The following is a 17,904-nucleotide window of genomic DNA, read 5'->3' on the forward strand; positions in this document are numbered from 1 at the left end:
ATTTATTGGCTTCCGCCGCCAATGTGTGCAAGTGATGTACGACCTCCAGTCGAGTAAACTTTGTTGTGCCACCTCTCGCACCAAGTCGTGCAACGTTGCACAACACTCGCACGATGTTCGCACGACCGATGGTACGACTCCGGATACGTCCTGATGCGAGTGAATCGATCGTATTCGATCGCGTTCGGATTTTGAACATGTTCAAAGTTCAGGTGTGACCAGTCACGACCACCTCGAGTTTGTGCGACCGTCTACAACGACTGCGAGTGCTCGCAAGACACCTAGAGATCGATCGTGCAACAGCAAGAAAAAACTGTTGCAGCCGGTCGTAAACTGGTCGGACGTCAATTGTGAAAGGGGCTGAACGGTCGCATACATACGAATGCAACGGTAGTGGAATGTTGTAAGCCGTAATTTCGATCGGTCTTGCAACAGTCTTATATTATCGCACCCAGTCGCAAGACTGGTCTCTGTAGGTCTCTAGCACATGTGCAAGTGTTGTACGACCTCCAGTCGACTAAATGCGACTATACGTAGTTGTGCCACCTCTCGCACCAAGTCGTACAACGTTGAACAACACTCACACGATGATCGCCCGACCGATGGTACGACCTGATGCGAGTAAATCAATCGCATTTGATCGCGTTTGGATTTTGAACATGTTCAAATTCAGATGCGACCAGTCACGACCACCTCCGACAACCTCAAATTCGTGCATTCGTCTACAACGACTGCGAGAGCTCGCAAGACAACAAGAGATCGATCGTGCAACAACAAGAAAAAAATGTTGCAGGCGGTCGTAAACAGGTCGTACGTCAATTGTGAAAGGGGCTTTATATCTAATAGTATAAGAACTAAATCCGAGCGCGTGAAACACAATCTCAAATTTTAGATATTTCATGTTTTTACACCTAAAAATTAAACATTCTGAACAGTTTTTCGTAATCATGAACAAGATGCCTATATAACCCAACAATGAATGTGAGCGCAAAGCGCGAGTTGTAAATTTTAATATATGCATGAAAAAGGACTTTTAAGGACAGCCCCCTCCTCCCCCTCTCTATCTCTCTCATTAAGATCAATCAATAACTGAATCATGTATTCCACACTTCCACAGTCATGATATAAGTCTCCGTTGTTTATTCATCAAATTGATTATCTGTATAAAACATAAATATCGAAAGCCAGTAATATCAAATGATTTATCCACATAGTTTCCGAATGCATTTAATACGTACAAAAACGAATCGGTCGTTTGAAAAACTTGTTCATGGCTAAGAGGATTTCGGTAACAAAAATATTCGGCATCTAAACACGGAATAATATGTTATATTAATTTGCCCCGCGTTTTTTTTTTTTTCGTTTTCAGTTAAAAGTCTCAATTACTTACTCAGTGTGAAAAAAGTACAAAATATCAGTGTAAATATAAATAAAGGCATATTAAAGCGAAAACAGAGTACTAACATGTTCCTTACAACACAACCAGACATATTTACCATCATCACTCTTGTTCACCCATGAAATCGCCTATTTATTGCATGTTATAGTAAAAAAAAATGTATACAGTGAATGAAATTAATGTTCATCATAAAAAATTCTACTTTGCCGCTGAAGGTTTCTCCAACCTTATCTAGATAATCATTATTTTTTCAATCAAATAGATTTAATGGTAACAGTTTGGCACATTGCTGAATAAAATCATGTCAATGAAAAAAAATAATGAATGGTTTAATGTGATATGAAATTACAAAGCGCATCTTATATTATTTTTTTATTCTTAATTTTTATTATTTGTTTGGCTTCACCTGTGCCTGGGAGGCCAAAAGCGAACTGAAGCACTGTCTGTGACTCGCAGATCTCTCCTCCCGATATAACTGACTTGGGGGAATGCAGGTGGACCACTACACCGGGTTTTGCCACTTCTATTATATGAATAGTGCAAAGGTGGTGATTCTCCTCCACACAGGGCCTCTATTTAACGTCCTATCCGAGAGACGGGGTGTTTTCCACTGTAACATAGCCTGCATCTATGGAACTGGGGAGAGACGTTTACACACAACGCACTGGCCCCAGTCATCCGCCCTGGGAGGACTCGAACCCACGACCTTTTGTCCGACAGGAAGACGCTTTACCCATTAAGCCAACATCGCCCTCTTTTCGGAATCGTCTTTAACACGTTGTCTACTGTATTTCCAATTAGTTTTTTTTTTTGGGGGGGGCTGTATGTTCTTGAATTCCTTCTAGAAATAGGTCCATCCTATTTCATTAAAATAAAACATTGATTATCATATTCCCTTGAAAATAAAAGAATGGAAATTCATTGAAAAAAAACGTTTGCCTTTTTAATTGGAACAAGTCGACTATCAAAATAATGAAATAAACTGATTGCATCAAATGAAAAATGGAAACATATCAAGACGCGGAGTCGTTACAATCTTTCCATACGTTAGATTCATGGGTCCCGTCTTGCAAAGAATTGTGATTGATCCGATCAATCGGAACTATGGAAAGCCAGCAACGTCAACATCTTAAATGCATGTTTCTTCAAAATATATTCTAGAAATCACGTATATTCATGCATTCACTGTTTTCTTGACAATTCAGTATGCTTCTCTTTGTTTTCAAAGGACATTGAGCAAATTTCCTAAAGAATAAATTATGACATTGCTGGACTTCCATATACTTGAGATTGATCGGACGTGGCACAGATCGTATTTTTTTCTTCCATCGAAAAAATAGTTGCATGCGTAAAGAACACCGCACATATTTGCATCGACTATACTACGATTGGTCTGCGACTCGATTTTGGAATAAAATATTTGACTCGGATGGTGAAACACGGAATACATTTTTGTGCAAATTTCGGATTCATCGGTGGAATACTATGTTTTTATCAGTGATTATATAACATCCATCTTATTACTATAAGAAATAATTTGATATCGTAATGAAGTCATAACAGTCATAAGATTTGAAACCAATTTGGAATCCCCCCAAAAGATAATAATAATAATAATGGCTTGCAATTTTCCCAAATAATTAATGTGAACCTCGAATAATAAGAATCTATTCTTATATTTAAAAATAAACAAAATGGGCTTTCTTCCATAATCGAGTAATAGGCCAGTCGTTAGGTATGCAATAGCCTTAAGTGTAAATTTTAATGATTTTATATCACAAACTAATCAACATGTAAGTTATATTTTCACAGTAAGTTATATCATTGTTTTCACAAAAATATCCTCATGATCATATTTACCAAAATCCCCTATTCCGCCACAAAAACATTTCCAAGTTAAGTTTAGATAACTTACGGATGGCCGGATTGCCCGCATACAATTATGTAGGCCTATATGTCATTGTTACCTATAAATAAATAATTGATTTCTAGAATGTATACTATCGATCGGTACTTTTATGATCCTTAAAAAAAGATCAACATTGCAATCAAATCATGTAAAATCAATGATTAATAAGTCTCATATACAAAGGTGACAAAATAGATGCGATTCTAATTTACAGACATTTGTGTGATATAATATACAAATTCTTTCTGCTTTCAAACATTGAACATGATTCTGTTTTATAAAGACTCTAAAAAGGTAAACCTATTATTGGGTAAAATGGGGATATGTATGTTTGGTGGGTAAAATGATACCAAATACTTCACGCAATGTTGCGTTGAAATTTATCCTTTGAACTTGCATTTTGCCCAATATTGGGGAAAAAATTACATAGCAAACATGCTTGTCCCTTTCTACCAAATATTTGGTAAGATTTTTACTTTTCTGTCTTTTTAGAGTGAAAAAAGGAGAAGTTATTCCATAATGATGGGGGATGGTTCAGGGTAGGGGTTAACTGCTGACATATTTACTCGTAATTGTTAGCATACAGGATACAGGGTATAGAGTACAAAATAAGTTGGGCTGTTTGGTCCTGTTTGGTCCTGATTTTGTTTTTATTTATTATTATTATTTTTTGGGGGGGTCATAGCTTAATGTTTATAGACAGCATGTTGTAACACAATGGGTATAATAATATATATATATATTTATCTATTCATTAATTAATTTAACAACCATCACTCTTTTTATCCACTTATTTATTTTTGGTCATGAATTTATTCATCAAGTCATCCATTCATTTATAAATACATTAATTCACATGTTTATTATCTAATAAATAATCTGTTTATCTATTAATCATTTTATTCACATATCTCCATACCTATCTATTTATTTACTTATCTATTTGTTCACATGTATATTCATTCAATTGTTTATTAATTTGTTCATTCATTGATTGATTTATTTATTCATTTGATTATTTATTTCTTCATCCATTATTTTATTCTATTCATACACTTGTTTATTTTGCTTTCACAATGTTATAAAATTGATTATTTGAATAAGTGAAATATCTCTTCATATCCAATTTCCTTCTGACACAAACCCCTATCAGTTTTACATTGCATGCAAAAGTCTAAGTCTTAGATGTAAAGAAAGATTTAAAATCCATACTGTCGCCCTCCAAGCTTAACATACTGATCCAGCAAATAAAAGCATTATCCCCGTCCATGAAGTAGTAACAATCATATACATATAAATACACAGATTAAAAAAAAACAGCGTGTAGTAATGACGTGAAAAAGATTCATTTCCCGCCAAATCAATGATTCGTGAAAATCTTGGGACAAAATACATGGCAAGCGAGGGTCGTGTGTACACAATAAAAAGTTATTATACAACACGGGTTGCTGCATGAACCGATCAGGTGTTTGAATTTTAAGCGAATCTTTATGAAATTTGAACAACAGTGTTGAATTCTAATTTTTTACAATCGAATTTAATGATGAAATTTGTCAAAGGTTACTCAATTTAGAACAGCCGATGATAGGTTCATATAGAAAATCAAGTTTATACAAGGTTGTTTAATTTTGTTTATACTGCGATGTTTAGTGTTTAATACCACATCTCCATCTTCTTTGGTTTCCTTTTACACCTTCCTTTCTTCCGACATCGACAGATGCAGCATAGGAGGATGACGAGGAAGATGAACGAGAAGACGACCACGAGGACGATTGTCAGAATGTTGAGAAGGTCGTCTGTAATAACAAAATATCAAGGAATGTTTATTCATGTATGATAACAACAATAATAATGGTGATAATTATTATAATGATAATAACAATGATGATAATATTAACATTAACAAAATTGATAATGATAACAATAATAACAATAATGATTACAATGATAATAATAAAAATTATAATGATAATAATAATACGTATTATAATATCAATACTACTACTGATAATAATAATGATAACAATCACAATGATGAAAATAATAATAATAATAGGCCTTTATATAACACCATCTATCTAGAAATAATCTATTCTAAGGCGCCCTAAGATTGTTACCCCATGCACATTTAGCTCGAGCTGCCTAAATTGCATATATCATTATTGGCGTGGGTCCATGAGCATGATGAGGCCGAGTGTTCCGTACATTTTGTCTACCGTGTTTCATTGGCATTTTCTTGCAGATTGTAGACAAAACATTTCTACCGAACCTAAACTACAGACTTACTTTCCAGATACAATAGGAAATAATAATGCGTTTGTAATAATAGTTACTTTTCGCTGCCTCTGGTCAGATATTATGAGCAGACAAATTGTTAACACTTTTACGGGGGAAAGCAAAAACAAATGTTGCAAATTTTTATCGAAATATGATTTGAAATTTCTCGACTGGGCGCCATCTGGCGCAACTGTGACACAGAACATCACAAATAGATGCATTCCCTGAAACTAATCTTATAATTTTTTGATAATGAGGACGTGTGTGGAAATTTGTTAAATGTCGATTTGAAAAATTGTCAAATTCTGAGGTTTTTCCTCATTTTAAAACTGTTATCATGCAATATTTCGCCCAATAATCTATTATTAATACAAATAACTTTTCAGTTTTTCCATAAAGCTGGCGACATCATAAGTCGCCACCAAAGGTTACAGTGCACTTGTGTATTCTTTTGTACTTCTTTAGAAATAGAAAGCTACATGAATTATTTTGCATTTTGTTGTCACTCCATACTTTCTACCACCTTGGACATGTTTTGAAACCGTAAGCAAGGTTAGCCTGAGCAGAAAATAATTATAATATATATAACGTAATCCTCGACCTCGTACATGGGGAGACAGGTACGTTGGCTAGCGTCAATTTATTATTTACATCCAATTTCCTTTATCCTTCATTCTCCCTTCATCCTTCATACTGTGATAATTGATGTGTTTGTAAAATATGATGAACTTATTTCCCATCACTTTACTTCATTAATATCAATATAAAGATTTTTTTACAAATGTTCCGTTATATCATTATTTCAATATACTTTGAAGACTTGTGAAATCATTGTTTTGAAGAGAAAATGAGGAAACAAAATACAGCTTAGATAAGAAGCATCATGGCCGTATGCAGAAATTATTCTTCCCCCCCCCGCAGGGTGTGGGCGAAAGCGTTTTTTTATTTGGGGGGGAGAAATACGGAAGCGAGGGAGCGAAGCATCCGAGCTTACCACTTGGGCGCTTTGCATTTTCTAAAGTGAAATTGAAGGTTTTTGTGCACACTTTTGGCGAATTTTGTGATTTCTTTACTAAAAACATACAGGACGGTATTCAAACAGTCAAACTTCGGGGGGGGGGGGGGGCGGCCTGACCTGACTCCGTTTCGGGCGACATTAGATATATATATATGTATAAAAATAAACTTACTATTGGATAATTCCTCTTGTGGCAATGCTGTGGTATTCGTTGGTTGAGTGGTGTTTTCGATGCGGGCTTAAAAATGATAATAGATAATTAAAGAATTAAACGGATAACTTCAAATTGAATGAAATTGATCGAAAAATGGAAGATGAATAGATTGGGAAGAGAGATGGTGTGATAAACTGTGGGAAGGGAGAAAGTGAGAGAGTGAGGGGGCAGAATGGCGGGGGTGGGAGGGACAAAGGCAGATATAGAAGGTGATGATTCAGAACATAAAAAAAATTATCATTGCCTCCGTACAAAGTAAAACAACAATTTGGTATTCACTCACTGAGTAAGAATTATTAAAGGTAAAGTCCACCCCAGAAAAATGTTGATTTGAATCAATAGAGAAAAATCAGACAAGCACAATGCTGAAAATTTCATCAAAATCGGATGTAAAATAAGAAAGTTATGACATTTCAAAGTTTCGCTTATTTTTAAGAAAATAGTTAAATGAACGAGCCAGTTACATCCAAATGAGAGAGTCGATGACGTCACTCACTCACTATTTCTTTTGTTTTTTATTGTTTGAATTATACAATATTTCAATTTTTACGAATTTGATGATTAGGACCTCCTTGCCTGAAGCACAAAATATCAAAATAATGGAATTCCACGTGTTCAGGGAGGAATGAAACTTCATTTCACATGACAATGACAAGAAAATCAAATTATTTCATATAATTATAATAAAATACAAAAGAAATAGTGAGTGAGTGATGTCATCAGTTCCTCATTTGCATACCGACCGACATGTGCATATCACTGTTTTGTGAAATCAAGCGAAACTTTAAAATGCCATAACTTTCTTATTTTACATCCGATTTTGATGAAATTTTCAGTGTTATGCTCGTTGAAATTTTCTCTTTTTATTCAAATCAAGTTTTAGTTGAGGTGGACTTGTCCTTTAAGATTACGATAGAGGCGGTAATGGCAGTTATTGTCATCATAGTACTTGTTAGTGTATCAGTATCATTATTATCTTTGTTATTGTTATTACAGTTGAACCAGCTTTAACGACCATCCTTTTAAAATGACCATTTTCTCGAATAAGTCATCAAGTTGAACAACCGAATCCCCCTTTACACCAACGCTACGTCCATGCAGTTCTCTCGATACGTCAACGAAAAATGGCCATTACATAATGGGAACTGCTACCGCGTACTGAGAACGTAGCGAGAACTGTTCTGATAGTCTGCATGATCCCCGGATACTCATTATCCACTACGTAGACTTTAAGTATTTCCAAAGTCTACGTAGCACGAGCGCCGTCTGAACAGTACGTAGTAATGACGCAGTAAGGACTTTCTTACGATCTACTAACAGCTCTAACAACGTAGCTTAGGGTGGTGGAACAGAAAGAACGAGTAACACCTCTCACCATCATGCGCGGCCGCCACGCATTTTCAGGTGTCACTATGTCCTATACATGGCAGTACAGTGGACATGGACAGAGTTGTTGCTACGTTCTTCCGGTGTCCTCTACGTCTATGCTACGTCAGTTGTTAGTAGGTCCTTACTGCGTCATTACTTTGCACTATTAAGACGGAAAGCCCGCTGCGTTCATGGACTTTGGAAATGTTCACAAAGTCCACGTAGCGGAAAATTGGTCTCCGGATATCATGCAGACCAAATGTCACGTCAACAACAGTTCTCTCTACGCTCTCACTAAGCAGTAGCAATCCTACTGCGTCATTGATATTTCCCTCTGACGCGGCGGGAACAGCATGACCGTAGCGTTGGTGTAATGAGTGTATCAAATAGACGAGATACAACAAGTCGCATATATCACTTCTGCGCGCAGAATAAACTAAGTGGGAACACCGCGCACGCAACATAAACTTCACAGTGACGTGGTGCGGACGTAGCACGCACGTGGAAATTTCACATCTTTTGAGAAAAATAAACGACTTTGGCGCTAAGTCATATGTTTTCTTCTGAATTTCTACAACGTAGCGGGAACTTCATCAGGTGTAAAGGGGGCTTTAAATATAGCTATACATCTTAAATTTATATGTCTATATTCTTACATGAGCCTTTTAAATCGTCATCAGTCTTTCAATATGACAGCATGATATTTCCTGCATCTACCGTATGTTTCTTTTTTCAATTATCATTTCCATGGCAACGTAAGCGTCAGCTCAATCAGTTGATCATGTAATATCCTTAGTCTTGTTATGTTGACTCAACTCTTAGCGGTGGTTTTTTTTTATCACACATGCGCCGTAGATCGTGATTGTAGATCCAAAACAATGTATGACGCAGAAGACCACTTTAGTGCATTAGATTCGTCTCCTCTAGTCCATCAGAAGCAAAAAAATCAAACCAAAGGGTAAGTCTTTCAAAGTTTGGAAAATAATAAATGATTCACATTACTTTATGAATATTTGCCATATTTTGAGAGATATGGATATTTCTTGTATCTACTTTCAAACGTTGCTTGTAATGAATAGACGAATGCTAAAACATTAGCATTCCGTCCCTCGGATAGGACGTTCAATGGAGGCCCCGTGTAGAGGCGAGTCACCACCTTTGCACGTTAAGAACCCATTGCACTATTCGTTTAAGAGTAGGGGGAAACCCCGGTGTAGTGGTCCACCTGCATTCCCCCCAATCAGTTATATCGGGAGGAGAGACCTGCGGGTCAGTGATTCAGTTCGCTTTTCGCCTACCAGGCACAGGTGACGCCAAACAAATAATAACAATAATAATAATAACTAATCTGGTCCGCCGTGTCATTCTTTGATTTGGGTTTGTATTGCGGACGCTTAAACATGTTAAACATGTTAAAAGTGGGACACAATGTCCCGTTTCATAAACACATGTTGCAATAAAAAATGCACAATTTATATAACAAATTCACTATCAGCCAATTAGATTGATGGATTTCAGTAGCTTGTAACTGTTATTCCATTTTTTAAATTTTAACAAGTTTAAAGAAACGGGCCCTTGATTTGAAACGATTTTCTTGAAAGTCAACACCTAATTAGCGAAATATCAGGTGACGAGATCTCATGTCTACATCCTTAAGAAGAGATGTGGCGAGATCTTGAGTCTCGTCACGTCTTCATCATTTAGAAAAAGTAGCGTAATGGGCCCCAAACCTGAGGGGGCAAGATATGGCGATTCAGGAGGAATGTATAAAAAGTTGCGAGCGAGTGAAACCAGAGCGAGCACAAATTTCTATATTTTTTAACTTTAAAAAATCCTATTTTGTGATAGATTTGGACATAACATTCAGACAATATTGTCATATTTCACTCTTCTCTCTTTCATTTTCCCTCATTTTCTCTTTTTTTTTCTTGGACGTGAATTTGTATGGGGGAACCCCCCCCCCGCCATCTGTACGCCAGAGATGTACGAAGAGATGATCAAGTGGCGGGATCTTGGGTCTCGATATGTTTACATTCTTTGGAACAAGTGATCAGAAAGATGAGATACCGGATCTCGTCATGTCTCTACGTCCCCCAGGAGAGATCATTAGAAGACGAGATCTCGTTATCTGATCACGTTGGCTTTCCTGAGAGCAAGGATGCCGAAATACGTTTCCACGTGAAACGTTGCGTGAGTGCACAGAGAAACTTTAATTGCAAGCTAGGGACTTCAGTGATTTCGTCATCTCATCATCACCTAACGAGGACCAAGATGTTGTCATCCGGGTCACAGTCATATCTGCCTCAGAATGTAGACCTGACGAGATCCGATATCGTCTTCTGGTTATTTGTTTGTTTGTTTATTTTTTTCAACAATAATAAATTGACAGAATATATTTTTACATTTGATAATGATACTCAGTAGGAAGTAAACATAAACAAAATACGTTTGAAGCGCTAAGGGATGAAGAAAAGTCGAGAAAATGATGATGATGTCGATTGTGATGATGATGATGATGATGATGACGATGATGATTATGAGGATGATGATAAGTGATGATGATGAAGATGATGACGGCTATGATGATGATGACGATTATGGTGGTGATGATGGTGATGGTGCTAATGATGATGGTAATGGTGATGATGATGATGGTGGCATGATGATTACGATGAGTGATGATGATAATAATGATGATGATGACAATGATGACGATGATGGTGATGATGATGATGATGGTGATGATAATGATGACGATGATGATGATATCGATCGTGCTAAGCAATAATTGTATATTAACGGAACGTTCTCAAACCAATCCATTGTATGTTAATACAGAAAGTGAATGCATGCAACTACTATACTTGATGATGATGATGATGATGATGATGATGATAATGATAATAATAATGATAATGATGATACTAATAATAACTATAATAATAAATACCTATACATTCTGGTACGTCATGATCCCACACAGGGTCTTGTAAACTCAACCCTTCAACACACGTGATCTCCCATGATCCAATCAGATCAAAGCCTTCAGAACAGTTGTATTTCAACTTTGACCCGAACTGAAAACTGTTTCCTGTTCTTGTGCTGTTTTCTGGGATACCCGGATCTTTGCATTTGGCAAATTCGGCTGGTTGAGAGAGAAAACAAAAGGTGTAAAAATCAATACAGGATTCGAACATGAAACAATATTGTATTTTTCAGGATTGATTAAATTGAGAAATTATTCACCACGGGATGAAAATGATAAGGTTATGAAATGCATAAATAATTAATTATTTTCAATAAGCAGACCTAATTCGTACGTTTCTTTATTCTCAAACTACATATGGGCCAACAATCTTTTTTTTTGGGGGGGGTGAAAATTTCGTCAATAAAGGGTGTGTACTTGTTTACATTGGGCTTATACAAGATATAAAAATAGTTAGAAATGTCAAGACCCCAGAGAGAGAGAGGGAGAGAGAAATGGGTTTAAATACTTACTATCGTATACTGTAAATATTGAAGATCCATGTGAACTACCACAGGCCTGGTTTTGGTTTTCCGAGCATTGACGATCGCACATCGAATTTTCTTCGGGTGATTCCGGAAGGGAAAGATCCGAGCGGCAGAAACATTTGTCGCCGTTGATGGCAGCATACCTCATATTGGCCTGGTCGCATTTAGATACACAGGCATCGACACTTTTGGCAGTACTCGAACCGGATTGGAGATTTGGTAAGTTGTAGCACCCTAAGTAGTTTGGCCCTGGTTGTGAATAATTAGAAAGAATTGAATTAGGCATAACTCCATACTTCCACTAATTGCCAAAAGCTTTTGTAGATGACATATGTTTTTAAAAAAATTACCAAACACACAAGCAGAGGAAGAAATAATGGGGAAAAGGGTCCATAAAAAGGATTAGCACAGTATATAGTTAGATGTGATTCAATAAGATTGAATGTAATTTGAATGATTTTTTCATAATGTATATATATATATGGCATTTAATCTTAAAATACAATCGAAAGGTTATAATGTCTCCCTAATTGAAAGAGCCATATCTATTTCATAGTTGGTTGGGGTAAATCTTCGAAGGAAAAGCATGTACTTAAACTGTCGGGTCCTCACATTGGGAATGAAAAATATATTGTTTCAGAGCGGTGTTTAGACAGAGGCAAAAGTCAATCCCTAAATCATCAGGGATTCCTGTATTGAATTGAAAAGGCGTTTGACCGGTTCATCGGAAGTTGATTTATATCAAAGCATCATACACAGGGCCGGGAAATATAACAAAATATAAGCGTGTCACGTGATGCGCATCCAGCCAATCACGTCGATAGTTTCTACTTACGGTGGCAATTTACCCCAGCATCTTGGGAGTGTGGGCAAGCAGAACAGGGACTTTGAAAATTACAATCCTGAAGTCGGAAGATATCTGATAAAAAGAGTGAAAATGATTATTTCTTGCTAATTAAGATTAAATTTGAATTATGTCCACAACATATAACTATAGCAATACATTATATAATACTTTATTTGAAAGCAATACCTTTTGTCGTCAAGATCAATGTTGCACTGTAATTTATGTAAACCCATGACGAAGCCTTTGTAACTAGCTGGGCCTAGGCAATATTAATATACATAGTAAGATGATTTCTGTAATTTCATTATTTTCTTTGAAAGCAATTTACTGATTGCCATCATGAGCAACGTATTATACTCTGAAAAAAAATGATAATTGAAAATAATGTGTTCGGAAATCATGTCTTTCTATCCCATGACCCAGAAGAAAAATCATTCAGGTAGAACGTACCTTAATGATATGATATGATATGAAAAACAAATTGGTCTGACGCATTTTGACCAACAAATATTTTATGACCGTTAAAAAAATCATCAAAATTAGTCTTATCTAAAACTGATGTGATGGTAAAACAGATCCTTTCAATGAAAGAAAATTGGCAGAGGGAGGTGGGAGAAAGGAAAGATATAGGCCTATGGAATAGATAAAGACAGTTTTTGAATAAGCATTTTGTGGTAGGGTCCATGGAATAAGTAATAATTTTATAACAAATTCTCAATACCATTACTGCAGTCGACATTAGTCATGACAACTACCCCTGTTCCAGGTCCATAGTAAGCATTGATGACCTCGCTTATAGCCCCAGGAAGACCAAGCTCTTTACAGACTGTGGAAGCATCTTTTAGGTTCCATCTCAAGCTAGATACAGTGCCCCACCCGTAGGAATCCGTGTATACCTCAACGCGACCGTTAAAGGCAGTTGTACCATCTACTAAACGAACACCTATATAAAGTAGTAAAAGAAATAATAAAGCAGGGGTCGTGGAACGGTTTTGAAATAGTGCGGTTTGTACAAATTTACTGGAAAGGGTGGGGCGAGAAGCCCCATCAGTTCTGCGTCCCCTGCATTCATTATGAATCTGTTATATGAGTGCTGTTGAATATATTTTATTCGGATTTTAGTTTTGTTTTGAAAACTTCTCTCAAAAAAGTTTTTTGCCCGTGTTTTTTTTTTGTTTAAAATGAAATGGAAAGAGGAGTTTTGTTAAGTAGGGCTATACAAACCTGCATGTATATGCATAAAAAGTGATACATTATTTTATTTCAGAATACTATCGATATTGAAGATAAAGAAAACATATTGAGAGAACAAAAAAGAAATATAGAAGTTGGCTGCAAATGCGGATATACCTGATTTATTATAAAGAGAAACTTCAAACTGGAAACCGGTATCCGAACTACTGGCGTCACTTGTGAAATTCATCCACATTACGTTAGCCGGAGAAAGAATAGTCGGGGGCGAATACCTCCCGGTTAGTCGGATAAGTTCTCTCCCAATACCATCTCCAAATGACAGGAAATCGCTGTTGCTTTCAAGGCTTAGAAAATGGAATTTGGCCAATATCCGACATCCGTCCGGCACAGTTATGTGATATGCAAAGTTCAAGTTGTTCGGATATTGATTCGGATAATTTGGTGATGTAAGGTTGATAGGTGTAGTATCCGTAAGATAGCGTCCTGAAACTGCACAAAAGAAAACAAACAAAAATCAACGTGTCCAGCCTATAGAAGATAATTATGAAGCATTGAGATAGTGCTTGGTACAATGTTTCCAGCAACTTTGATCAGGTGCTCGAGCATTCAAGGAATTTTTTCCTACCTGGTGCCCATTTACTACACCTGGGTGGAGAGTAGCAAATGTATAAACTCCTTGCCAAAGGACGAGAGTACCATGGTGGGATTCGAACCCCGGACCTTGTTGTTCAAAGTCCGCAGACTTATCCACTGAGCCACATCACTTCTTTAATTTAGGCCATATAATTCATATTATTTTATGCTTATGTTTCTTGGATTCACAATTTTCTTTTAAATACATGTATTAATGACATACAGAAGGAAGCAAGAATAAAAGAAAGAAAAAAAACTGACTCATTCAGAGGGCAAGTTTGATTTTAGTATGATAAGCCTACCAGTTTGTGCTTTAGTAATGGTGCATGAAATTGCAGCAATGACGAACGTGAAAACCAATATATGGTGACATAGTTGACTGGCTGACTGGGCATACATGATGTATGTAAAATTGAGAGGAAATATCTGACTTCAAAAACCACGTTCAAGGAGAATTAGTGGACCTGAAAGTGAGAAGAAAAAAAAATAAAGGAAACGTCGACAATATACTATTTTGGGATGATAACTACAATCATGTATAGGCACATTATGTATTCAATATCGGGATGTTGGAGAATATTATGATGTAATACAATATAATATAACAAAATGTAATACAATATACAAGATATTATAATATAATAAAATAGGAGACATTTATCAAGCTTCGAGAATAACGCTAATTCCAAGTAACAATACAATTTCATAACTTAACATTGAGAAATTATTCCTTCATATGTCTCTATATATATCAAGGGGCAGTGTCGAGTTGAGCCATATGATATTTGAGGGAACAGAAAATGGCGTATGGTGGTAACTTTTGATTATTTTTGCACAATCTTGTGATTTTGTATGATTGTTGTTTTTGTTATGTCACACCATTTTGAAAATAAAAATAAAAACTTCAAAATATAAAAAAAAAATCCTAAAAGATTGCAGGTGAACGAACATCAGGGGCCTGTTGCATACAAAATTTTACCTGAGAAAACTCCGGTAAAAACTGAAAACTAAGGCTAGTCTGATTTCTGCCATTGACTTTAACACAGGGCAAAAAACCTGAGTTTTCTCAGGTAAAAAGTTTTATGCAACAGGCCCCTGAAAATTTTAAGAAATCTATCTTTCTTAGATTTTGACATAATATTCAGAAAGTAATATGTTGCTCCGTTTCTTTTCTTCTTTCGTTTTCCACTTCTTCGGGGGTTTTTCCCCTTAAGCGTCGGACTTTTATTGGGGCAAGTGCCCCCCAAACCCCATCTATACGCCGGTGTAAAAGGGCAAGGTCAATAACTAAAAAATGCGACCAACTACAAAGCAATTGATTATTAAAACGATATATTTTAGATTAAAAATCGCGGCGTCCGACCCAAATAGATTTTACAGTCCAGCATCTCTTCGTAGCGTAGTAAATTGTATCATAGCCATAATAGCGTTGGCTGTAGAATTGAGACGAAAGTGGAGACAAAATAATGAGACAAAATTAGATTTTGGCCTCGGTGCTTTCGGAAGGGGGAGGGGGGGGGTCATTAATTACCTCTCCATGATTCTTGGAAAAATTCATTCACACCAGCCTTTAAAAATAATTTTGGTTTAGTATATTCCTTTCCATCGCTCTCTATCTATCGTTGTTAATGTCTATCACAGGCATTGATGTTTCTTGAATATAAAAAAATGCCAAAGAATTTTCTAATGGAACCTCTTATTTACCTCACTTTGGAAATCATGAGATGTTTCCACTAAAAAGGAAGCGTTTCGAGAAAAAAAAATGCGTCCTGGGCAACATCAGACCCCCCCCCCCCTCCCTCGTCCTATGCCCTTCTCCCTTGATGCCAAAGCAATGACCTTCTCTTGTGTTGACGCGTTTTGATGTTACTTTATTTGTATCATAAATCATTCTATTCGACGAGACAAGTTTCCGAGTCTAGAACCAAGCACCTATACTTGCCTCAAAAGTATATGGCCTGAAGAAGAAGAAGAAGGAGGAGGAAAAAAGGTTTCTCACGTGTCCGCCATCTCCTAACGAAATAAAGTTTAAATACAAATTAACTAACAAAATTATTTATCAAATATGAGCGGAAAATACCTATTTCTTTGAAAAATATGTATAAGTTTTGCATTCATTGTCCTTCATTAAAGGATATGATTTTGCAATAGTTGAATCAATATTTTTTTAACATTTTGTCATACGCAAAATGACTTTCTATGATTTTCATTTCTTTATCATACGATATATATTATGAAAGCTGCTCGCATATGATATCACAAATCAATTTCTAAGTTTTCAGAAAATAAAGATTTTGTTATAATTTCAGACGTTGGATTTGGGATCATGAACCAGTGGGACAGTTTTCTTAAAACACTCAAGAATGAATGGGGGTGTCTAATTCTAAACGGGTCGGGCGAGACATGTTGGCCCGTTTCATATAAAACTTGTTACAATAACAAAGTTGCAATAACAGTTAAAAGCTAGCGAAATCCTTCAATTTGATTGGCTGATGGTAAATTTGTTCTAGAAATTTTGTGTTTGTTACTATTACAAGTCTTAATGAAACGGAACCCTGATTTGCAGTGTGTCACCTTCCTTTTTCATTTCATGTGAGATTGTTTGACAACTTAAATTCCCACTCCAGATAAAAGATTTGAAAGATGTTTTTTTTTCTTTATGGGTTGGTCCTTTCAGGACGACCATGAAGATCTCGATGGGACGACGAAGATGTTCATCTTGCCTTTGGTGAAACAAATATGATCCATTTATGTAACTTCATGATCTAATATCAGGTCTGATTTATTCGGTGCACGGCATCGCTGGATGTAAAATACATGGTGCTATTATCGACTATGCATAATATCGAATATATACACTCTTGAAATAGTTGGGCAAAAAACGTAAAACTTTTAACCAACCATGGGCATTATACTGTCCACACAACTATTGGTTAAAATCTGCCCAAATTGAGAAATTAAAACTAATAGTTGGGTAATGAATTTGCTCGATTGGATAATAATTGTCCTGAATGTATATATATTTTGCCAACATATACACTCTAAAAACATTGAGTAAATTTTACCCAATATTGGGTAGAAAGGGAACATGCATGTTTGCTGGGTATCTTTTTCCCCCGTATTGGGCTATTTCAACGCAGCATTGCGTAAAATTCACAAAATATTGGGTATATTTTTACTCAACCAACACGCATGTTCCCATTTTACCCAATATTGGGTAAATCTGTTTTTAGAGTGTAAATTACCCAACACAGTGGACGGTACGTTGCCTAACATTTCAAGTGTATAGTCGAAAAACACACAGAGGACTACTTAATCAAAAGATTGTTTAACTTACACCGCGAATATCGCACTGGTGTAGTTTTAACACCGTTACTTTTACAGTGTAGTGTTGTTTAACATTCCTTCGAAGGTCATACATGGCGGCAGATGATAATGATGACAAGGAAAATAGATAAGATGGTATATGTTATTTAAAGGAAAATTTTCAACAACCCAGGACAACTCACTGCAAATTCTCTCTTTCAACTAT

At 36.2% G+C, this 17,904-nt stretch overlaps 1 protein-coding gene across 1 annotated transcript; it reads right to left on the reverse strand.

Annotated features, from left to right (window-relative positions):
• Positions 1–4,327: 4,327 nt before the first annotated feature.
• LOC121417615 (deleted in malignant brain tumors 1 protein-like) lies at positions 4,328–14,781 on the reverse strand. The gene is made up of 8 exons (XM_041611354.1): positions 14,675–14,781; positions 13,896–14,228; positions 13,267–13,488; positions 12,534–12,617; positions 11,684–11,947; positions 11,136–11,330; positions 6,776–6,841; positions 4,328–5,104 (listed from the first exon to the last, which is right to left on the reverse strand). Exons 1-8 carry the CDS (start codon positions 14,769–14,771, stop codon positions 4,962–4,964), a joined length of 1,404 nt encoding a protein of 467 aa, XP_041467288.1. The 5' UTR covers positions 14,772–14,781; the 3' UTR covers positions 4,328–4,961.
• Between the last annotated feature and the right edge of the window lie 3,123 nt (positions 14,782–17,904).

The sequence above is a fragment of the Lytechinus variegatus genome, chromosome 1 (genome assembly GCF_018143015.1).
Source record: "Lytechinus variegatus isolate NC3 chromosome 1, Lvar_3.0, whole genome shotgun sequence".
Lineage (NCBI taxonomy): Eukaryota > Metazoa > Echinodermata > Echinoidea > Temnopleuroida > Toxopneustidae > Lytechinus > Lytechinus variegatus.

What these genes read in the sequence shown, in the direction of transcription:
- LOC121417615 (XM_041611354.1), bottom strand. Translation starts at nt 14,771, where the DNA reads ATGTATGCCCAGTCAGCCAGTCAACTATGTCACCATATATTGGTTTTC. An exon ending in TGCTGGGGTAAATTGCCACC is followed by an intron (nt 11,948 to 12,533) that starts GTAAGTAGAAAC and finishes ATTCACAACCAG; the next exon opens with GGCCAAACTACTTAGGGTGC. An exon ending in TGACGTACCAGAATGTATAG is followed by an intron (nt 6,842 to 11,135) that starts GTATTTATTATT and finishes ATCATTTTTAAG; the next exon opens with CCCGCATCGAAAACACCACT.